The sequence below is a fragment of the Alligator sinensis genome, unplaced genomic scaffold (genome assembly GCF_000455745.1).
Source record: "Alligator sinensis unplaced genomic scaffold, ASM45574v1 scaffold632_1, whole genome shotgun sequence".
Classification (NCBI taxonomy): domain Eukaryota; kingdom Metazoa; phylum Chordata; order Crocodylia; family Alligatoridae; genus Alligator; species Alligator sinensis.
Window position 1 is genome coordinate 694,878 of NW_005842408.1, and position 9,019 is coordinate 703,896.

The 9,019-nt window shown below is 43.7% G+C and overlaps 1 protein-coding gene across 3 annotated transcripts in view; it reads right to left on the bottom strand.

The window, feature by feature from the left end:
• The window catches only part of ACAP2 (ArfGAP with coiled-coil, ankyrin repeat and PH domains 2), a 96,724-nt gene that overhangs the window by 27,531 nt on the left and 60,174 nt on the right, over positions 1-9,019 (bottom strand). For all 3 annotated transcript variants that reach the window (XM_025211486.1, XM_025211487.1, XM_025211488.1), the window contains exons 10-11: positions 4,714-4,826; positions 230-250 (exon numbers count right to left, since the gene is read on the bottom strand). In XM_025211486.1, coding sequence (XP_025067271.1) covers positions 230-250; positions 4,714-4,826 — 134 coding nt within the window. The remainder of the gene's footprint in view (positions 1-229; positions 251-4,713; positions 4,827-9,019) is intronic.

A 9,019-nucleotide genomic window follows, 5' to 3' on the forward strand; every position in this document is an offset into this window, starting at 1 on the left:
TTATTTTTTACTTCTCTGGGATTATGAATGAATGCATCAATCATTTGTAGCAGTTAAAAGGAAGGCACTGAACAGCAGCTGTGCTGTCATCCCATGCAGAATCCTCCTGCTCTCTCAGATTAAGACGCTTGATATCCATTGCAAGTAATCAAAATGAAATGCAGGGTTAATGGAGAGCTTTTACGTGCCAAAGAAACATCAGGAAAATATAAAAGAAGCTGGTTGGTACCTGATGTGATCTGGCTTTTTCCTGTCATGTGAAAAAATGGGGTAGGATTAAAACATAAGGGAAAGGAGGAAAAGGAATGAAATTGCAAAATGAGCAAAATAAGCAAAGAATTAGCATGATATGAAAATACAGCAGAATTAAAGAATAAGGCTTAAAGCACGCAACTTAAAAAAAATTCTCAGGATATATAACTAATTTCCCAAGAGTTTTGTTTTCCACATACACACATTTCATTCGCGTGCACACATTATCAATGAAGGAGAAGTGGGATTTAAACAAATCTGTATTTCCAGAAACAAGAGTAATTGTCCATGTAAGGCTTCCCACTAACAAGAGGAATGGTTTGACTTCCTGACCCATTTTAGAAGCATCTTGTAAGTCAGGTCTGGGTGTGGACACATGACATTTCCTACATAGTAAAAGGATGTTGTTATACAGCAGAAGTGCAACAGAGACCTGATGCACACATAACACGTAGCCTGACTACATAGTGCATAATTCAAGCCCGGGTTCAAGTCACTCCTTGAAAAACATGCGATGACTTTACTACGTGGAGTAGTGACTACGCAGAATCCGTCACATGTCCGCTCCCTAATCAGTGTCATCCTAGTGTAGCTACTTGCTCAATGCAAACAAGCTCCCTGATTAACTAATCCAGAGATGCTGCTAGAGTCAAATCCAGAGCAGGCTACTGCATAGTTATCATGTTGGTTGTCTGCACTCTTACTAAAACTTTCCATTATAAACATATTCCGTTTCAGCTCCTGTTACTGCTAAAGTCAATCAGCATCACATGTACACAACTCTCACATGTAGCATGCGTTCTACTGAAAATGCAGTATTTTAGCTCCTTGGAACAGCCTAAAACAAAATGGTCAGAGGCACAGCTCTAAAACACGCATGTAAAAATATAAAACCTGACAAAATGTAAGTAAGGGAGAAATAAATGAGAGGCAAATAATAATGTAAAGTTAGAAGGCAGTGATGTCACCCTGCAGATTTCATGATTCATTTAGTAACCTGTTTGTGCAGTATTTATGAGTAATAAATAAAACAAGACAAGTATAATGAAGCACATTATTAATGTGGTTTCTCTGCATCTATTTTGTGCTGTCAGTCTAATACATTCATCAGACTTCAATTACACTTCCCATATTCATACGTTATATAAATGAACACAATACATTGTGCACCTGGTGTTCACAGCCCTGAGACCAAGAGGCACGGAGGATCTCTCTCACAACGCCATATAACTGCCCTCCATCTGCCTTGTGTGTCCTGCTCAGAGTCAAGACTTTATGAGAATCAAGGAAGAGGATTCAAGCAAAGAGGGAACAAAAGCTTTGGCCTCACGATTTGCCAGGCAGCTGCATTACTCACTATAAACACCTCTCAACAACAGCCTGATCCAAGGCCCGGTGCAGTCAACAAGAAACCTTCCTAGTGACACCAACAGGTTGAGTCAGGTCCCAAGCACCCAGGTGAGGCATCCAAATGATCTCATGCTCTCTACTTGTGACACAGAAGGCAAACCACACTCCTTGCTTCATGGTTTCAACACAGCCTCCACTGTGGGGAAGAAAAGCACGCGTGCTCTAGAGCAGCAGGGGCCAACCTTTTCAGCAAGTGTCACAAATTAGCCGTGCGTCCTCCCCGAGCGCCACTCTGACCCCTTCTACCTATTCTGCTGCTCTGCTTCCTGCCCTAATCTGCGAGTGTTACTTGTCCCCTCTCTGATCTGCCGTGTCCCACTCGTGGTATGCATGCCACAGGCTGGCCACCCCTGCTCTAGAGCACCAGTTCTTTCAAACTAATATGCTTCAACTTAACAGAGCTCTGAAGCGTGGAGTTGCCAGCCGTGCATTTACCACCCTTCTGCTCCAGACTACAAAAGGTCGCTCTGGGGAATCACACCAGGTTGCTGTCTGGTGGTGCCATTCACTGCTCCCTAACACTAGATCAGGCCAGACCCAGCTCAGTGTGCAAGAGGAGTCCAGAGAGGAAAAGCCACTGTGTTACACTAGCAGGGCTACTGTCACAGCACTGCTCTCATAAATGCAGGACCAGCTGCACTAAATCAACAGAGACTTAACAGACAGTTATGCATAGTTAGACTTGAACAATATTAAAAACTTACCTATAACAGAGGACTCAATAAGCCCTGACAATTACTCTTAGGCTGGAAACAGACGTCCATCCCCCTTGATGTGCCACAAATACCCAAAACATGTGGCTGTGACTCAGGTAGTATAAATCTGTGCCACTTTTTTGCAACAGATTTTCTGTTTGCTTTGTGGCAGGAGAGCGTGGGCAGCCCGTGGTCTCCAGCCATCCCAAGCAGGTACTCTGGAGTTTCAGGGGTCTAAATCCTGCGCACCCAGGGAATTCCCATTCCAAAGGCATATAGGCTCCGGCCCCTGAAGCCCTGGGGACACCTGCCCAGGCTCTACCATTTACAGAGGCACGACCGAGAAGTCTCCTGGCAGGGGATTCCTCAGGGGTGCATATTGTGTTGCTATGCCCCACATCAGGGCATGCCTCTGCAAACGGGGAAAGTCCAGGTTTCTCTGCCTACAGAAGCACCTGGTCAGTCCGACTTGGGACATGTCTCTGCAGGCAGGCAAACTCGGTGCTCCCCCATTGGCAAAGGCACGCCCAAGTGCTGTCCCGCAGGATCGGGAAAAATGGATAACTTCTGTTTTACCCAATGAAGCGGACCTGTTGTGCTGGGACATATCCCCTATGCAGTTAATCTGCTTCACTGCGTGATGTATTTATAGCTTTAGATCAATATAATGGCCAAAACACATTTCCCAGATTTCTGACTCCCTCTATAAAATGGGCCAAACAGTAATCAAGTTTGGCTCAGACATCCAGTAAACTGAAGCGATGAACAAAAAATGGGATTTTTCACCCTTTATCACCTCTGGAAAGAAACACTCAGAATCAGGCTTGGGCTAACTTATGCTGGGCCCTCACTGAGAATGGCCGGCCAGCAACCCTTTTTCGTGGTCTTCATGTCTTTAATTTAAAAAATGTTAGTTAGTGATCTGAAACTACTCTTCATTGCTAGGAAGTTTGCTATTCCATAACTGAAGCTCACGATACCAAAGCATACAGGTTCCCACATCACACTCAGATATACCTCTGGTGACAAAATGTGTGACAGCATGCAGACAGTTTAATACAGCGCTCACCAAAACTGGTCTACACATCACTGGTAGTCCACTTAGTCCCTGGATTGGACCAGGCACCTTGACAGTGTTGTCAATTAAAAGTTTAATCATAACAGGTAATTGAGGGGTGACAGCGGCCCCTCTAAAGAGTATGGAAACTGTTGGCCAATATAAGCACTACTGCAAAGCTAGTGGCATGTAACATAGCAAAGAGCAGCATCGAACTGTCACACAACTGATTTCAAACTGGGCTGCTGCATTCAGTCGTTTGGAACGTGTTGGCATTTCCACCATTGCCTTCCAAACATGCAGTCCCCTGAAAGCATAATTAAAGCGTGCCAAGTGCTGAGAGCTGTAACCGTGAACAACTAATGCACACCCTGTGCAGTAACGTACAAGTCCAAACCCCTTCCAGGATCATCACAGGCACCGAGAGACAGTCTATGGGATTCAGTCTGCAGCAGGACTGCATGTGTATTTTATAGGAGGAAAAGGTTCCAACTCTTAGTCCCTCACTATATTTCTACCATTCACTGTACATTTTCCACAAGCTGCCAGTCTTTAAACCCTTTATTTCCTCCATGTTTAAATTTATAAACAATGCACTTTATACAGTCATAGACAATGAGGATTGGAAGGGAGCTCTGGAGGCCACATCCAGTCCAGCCCCCTGCTCAAAGTAGGACCAGCCCCAACTACATCATCCCAGCCAAGGCTTTGTCTAGCCAGGTCTTCAAAACCTTTGAGGATGGAGAGTCCACAACCTCTCTGGGTAACCTCTTCCAGTGCCTTACTACTCTCCTGGTGAGAGTTTTTCCTGATATCCAACCTCAAGTTCCCTTGCTGCAACTTGAGCCCATTGCTCCTTGTTCTCTCATCTGCCCCCACTGAGACCAGTCCAGCTCCATCCTCTTTGCAACCCCCCTGCAGGTAGCTAAAATCAGGAGCTATACTGCTTCAGAGTCTGATGGTGAAGGCCAAGGGTACAATATGGCAACTACTCCAGGTAAAGTGCTTGTGAACAAGTAGGGAAGAAAACGAGAAGAAATTTCTTCAGACTGAGGGCAGTTTCTGTGATTAACGGATCTGGGTTTTACATTTGTGATTTTATCAGAGAATTTGTAATTTTTTAGCAGAGAAAGCCAGAATCCCTGGTGATCAACTTAACAGGCCAACCACTCTGTCAGCTTATCAATTCCACAGAGTTGCCTTTTGGGATGAATTTGCAAAGTTAGAAGTCCAAGCTACATTCAAGCCAATAACCAGCATGGTTACAAACCATAATTAACAGAGCATTTGAAGTATTACCTGTTCCAAGTCTTGAAGGCATTGCTGGCTCGCTTAAAGAGATATCCCTCCATAACAATGCCATTGGCTGCATCTACATTGTATTCTAGCTTAGTGTCATCACTGGAGAAATCCTAGTGTTAAAAAAAGATGCAAGTTTCAAATGCAGCTCAAACACTGACAACAATCATTTCAAATGTGTGCAGGGACCTCATAACAGCACCTTGCATGCAATATTTACTGACTGTTTTAGGACTATAAGGCCCACACACTACATTAAGAAAATGAATTTTCAGGAAACGTCTTACTTAAGTCCCTTCTATTTCACAAAATGCAACAGCTGTACACAATTAAACAGAGAGATGGCATTTTACCAGTCAGAACTCCAGCCACGTGAGCAAAGAATGATAATCACCATATTTACCCAAATCTAAGACAACTTCCAAGTTAAGACTCTCTCCCCAATAATTAGATTCTGTGCATTGACAATTATAAATCTGTTATAAGCTTAACCCTAACCCAAGCTTGACTGCCAGCCCTTCTGACCCGCCATAAACTACCTGATCTCCACCTAGGAGCTGACTGCCTGCAGACAGGACATGTGTACGCAGGCACTGGTTACCCTTCTGGAAAGAGAGGAATATGCAAGTGCCACCACCTCACTGGTGGTAGGGAACCTGCTGCTTCACCATGCCCGATATCTTGTACAGACACTAAATGAGGGACTCTCAGATCCACAGGGAGTGTTGTGGCAGTCAGAAGGAAAGAAAAGTTGTCCACTTTCTTCCATCCTGCGAGAGGAATGCTGGGAGCCAATGCAGAGCTGAGCTCCCTCCATCTCTGCCATCAAAACACGCCAGCTGTGTCCAAAGTCAGAGCTGGAGTTAAACAATCAGTCAACACAGTGAAGCGTAGCCTCCATCCACCGCCATAAAAGACAGCCTCTTTAATGTCCTAGTGCTGTTCACATGCTGCATCTTGGTCTGAAGTCAGCTGCAAAGCACCCAGGATGGTACAAATATGATGCTGAAGCTGGGCTGTCACTTTTCTCATTAATTTTGCCTGAGAATGGGAGGATGAAGGCAGGCCAACAGAAAGCTTTCTACATCTCTGTTGGGGTTTTTAGGAAGGCTGGTACAGTCACTTGCACGAAGGAGGCACTGATGATTACTCAGTAGCATGCAGGTGATAGTTTGCTGGTCCTAATCTTCCAGGAGCTATGTATACCCATTTCTTTGGCAAGCAGTTGAAATCTTCCTATGGGCTCCCGGACATTCCTTGTGCACGATGGGTTGCCTTCTACCGGGGTGTATTCACGTGTTCAAACAGTGCGATTTCAGATGCACAGGGCTCAAGGGACAAGACATTCAGTTGCTTAAGACTGCTGGTCTTTTTTCTTCTTTTTTTCCTTTAAATTAGCTATGGGACAAAAGCTGACTAGCAATATCTTTTTGTCCTTACCTGGGGCAGAACGCATTAGGCACTGAAAATAAGGGTTTGTAATCAAGATGACTTAAGTTCAGTCAGTCACTAATGAAGGAAGGCAAGAGTGACAAACTTGCACAGATACTTCTCGTGGGAAGTGAAGAATTCAGACCATGCTAGTTTTTAGTAGTTGTCATTTACAGTCATGTAACAGAGAGGGACTAGTCTTTAAACCTCTGGTCTGCAGAAGCTTGTCTACCTATATAGTTTCTGTACTATTTTAATATTACCAGTTTGAAACCAAGCAGAGACAGGTAGGTAGCTGTGTTAATCTAAAAGTTAGGCAGAAGGCCTACAGAAGCCCATGAATTTCTGAACAAATTAGTCTCTAAGACACCATCCTGTCCTGCTGTCTTCCAAGATGAATCTAGTATAGGCAAAGCCAAACAACCCCTAATCTGCTGGACACAAGTTATTTCAGTATAAAAGTACAGGCTTCAGTATAAATGTGCTTAGAGTAGTATACCTTATTCTCAGGTATTTAGAGGAGAAAGTTATGGCAGCATGAGGCATCTTTATAACAGCACAACTGTACCCAGGCTAGGGTGCTGAACTGCTTTAGCTGTTTTACAGTTAAAATAATGAACACCTAACAAAAACAGTTAAACAGATACAAAAACTGTGTGTGGGTATATGTGATAAAAGATAGAAAAAAGGAGTCGGACCACATGATTGCTGCTACTGATTAACACAGGCCTCCAAAGGGAATGCCATTCTGCCCTATGATTTCAAGAAACCCAAGATAATATAACAAAGGATCAATCATAGAGCAACAGGACAATTAGCACAGTTCATACAGGCCTTTTATGAATGGATACAAATATCAAGGCCACATAAGCTTGGACTTGGGTAGTAAACTATTCAGTAAAGGGGCATGCAGAATATTTCTCTCAGCTCTTCACAATTTAATAGGTTAAATACTACGCTCAAAATAGTCATCCAGGGTAACAGCTGTGAATATGACAGTAAGCACTTACAGTAAAAGTAAAAACATCTTCTCTAAACTTTAGCAATAGTGTTTCATATGGGCTTATCAACAGACCTAGAACAAAGGGTTCAGAACTCAAAGCTTGTAAAACCCCAAATTCAGCCATGTGGCATTCTTTTCTTTCTTCCCCAGCACTTCGTACCCTTCGTATTTTGCTGTCTCTTCTCCAACTCAGAAGATGAATATTGCTGAGATTTAATATAATATTGCACATTTCAAAAATACCATTTTACTATAAAGAATACTTACACTAAATCTATAGATCTATAGAGCAGGGTAAAAGAACACACGCACACAGATATCTTAGCAAGTAAGTGTGCTACAAAGAATTTTCATGGAATTTTTACCCTGCTATAGTCTTTCAGGCACCTCTAACATTTGTTGAACTAGCATTTTTCTTCCAAAAATTAAGGAAAAACAAATACAGGTTTTATTTCCTTGCGCAAACTTACCAGCTCCCAAACGTAATGAAACCTGCTAAACAGCTGCATTTTCTGGTCCTTAATTAATCACCACAGCTTCTTGTCCGAGGAAAGAGAACACGTTCCTGAGACACTTTCTGCCCATCCAAGAGTGAGGTACAGCAGTTTTCTCTGAGCCCAAAGTTGTTTCAGAGACCGCAATTATCTTGTTCAATGAAATGCGATCCACTAGGTTTAAGGTGTCTTTGAAGCATCGTGCAAATGTAGATGACTTAACGGCATTCTCTTTACGTTGCTCCTAATTCAATTCAAATTAACTGAAGTAGTGACTTCTTCCTCAAGCACGCACAATATTGTTGCTGATCTTATTAGCTGAACTGACTTGCAACCTTACACAGCAGGTTGGGAGAGAAGAGTATGCGCAAACAGAAGTGTAATACTTTCCTAGCTACTCACAGACTTTACAGCAGGTCATTTACTTATGAGTCAAAGTTCAAACTTTAAGGGAAAGCCAAAAAGCGGGGTGGGAGTGGGAAATCAAAGGCTTCCATATGCTTTATCCTTAGTGTTTCATTGATGGAGGTGGAGGATCTAGAAGAGGGGTAGGGAAGGCAACAGGACAGTTCCAGAAAACACAACTGGCAAACAGAATATGGTCTTTAGTCTTTGCTGTATTGCATAATAAAACAAAGAGGGAAAAAGTGATCAAGTTACTGTAATTTATTTTTATCCAGGCAGATGGAAAATTGTCTAATGAATCACAACAACTTGAGGAAAAAATACATCCAGCTCTTTCCAGAGTACTGCACAGGAGAATCACATGTTCATAAATCCGGTCACTTTGTGTGATTAAGAATGTTATCCTTCTTAAGCATGTTAGTTTTTAAGAAGAAATTAACTTTTGACTAATCAGAACAGACAAAGCTTTGGACTGGCACTTGGACAGGTCCGCCCGAGTGCCGTTACATTACGTGTCTCGCCTGTGGGATCAGGCAGTGCGGGGCACAGAGGGACAGAGGGCAGAAGCCTCAGGGACAGCACAGAAGAAGGTAGGATGGTGGCATGAGAGAAGGGGAGGAATGAACAGCTGGGTGAAGAGATGGCGCAGAAGACAAGATCTATGCTTTACACCAGAAGGCTATTTTTGCCACACAAACGCAGGAACATGGTGTACAGGCAAGAAGGAGGATCTGAAAAAGGGAGTTACGTGACCCGTGTGGCAGAAATGCCCCGTCGGTGCCCCTCTCCAGAGATCTGTCTCAGCCAGCCTGAGAGGCTGGTGTTGAATCCCCCACAGCGGGGATCTCGCTCCTTGTCTGCAGACAAAAGGCTGGCGCCTGGGAGGCGATGCTCTGGTCACCTGGGCAGGGGGGAAAAGACCCGGCCCTGCGCGCGGGCCCAGGTAGCCAGGGATGCTTTGCAGATTGGACGG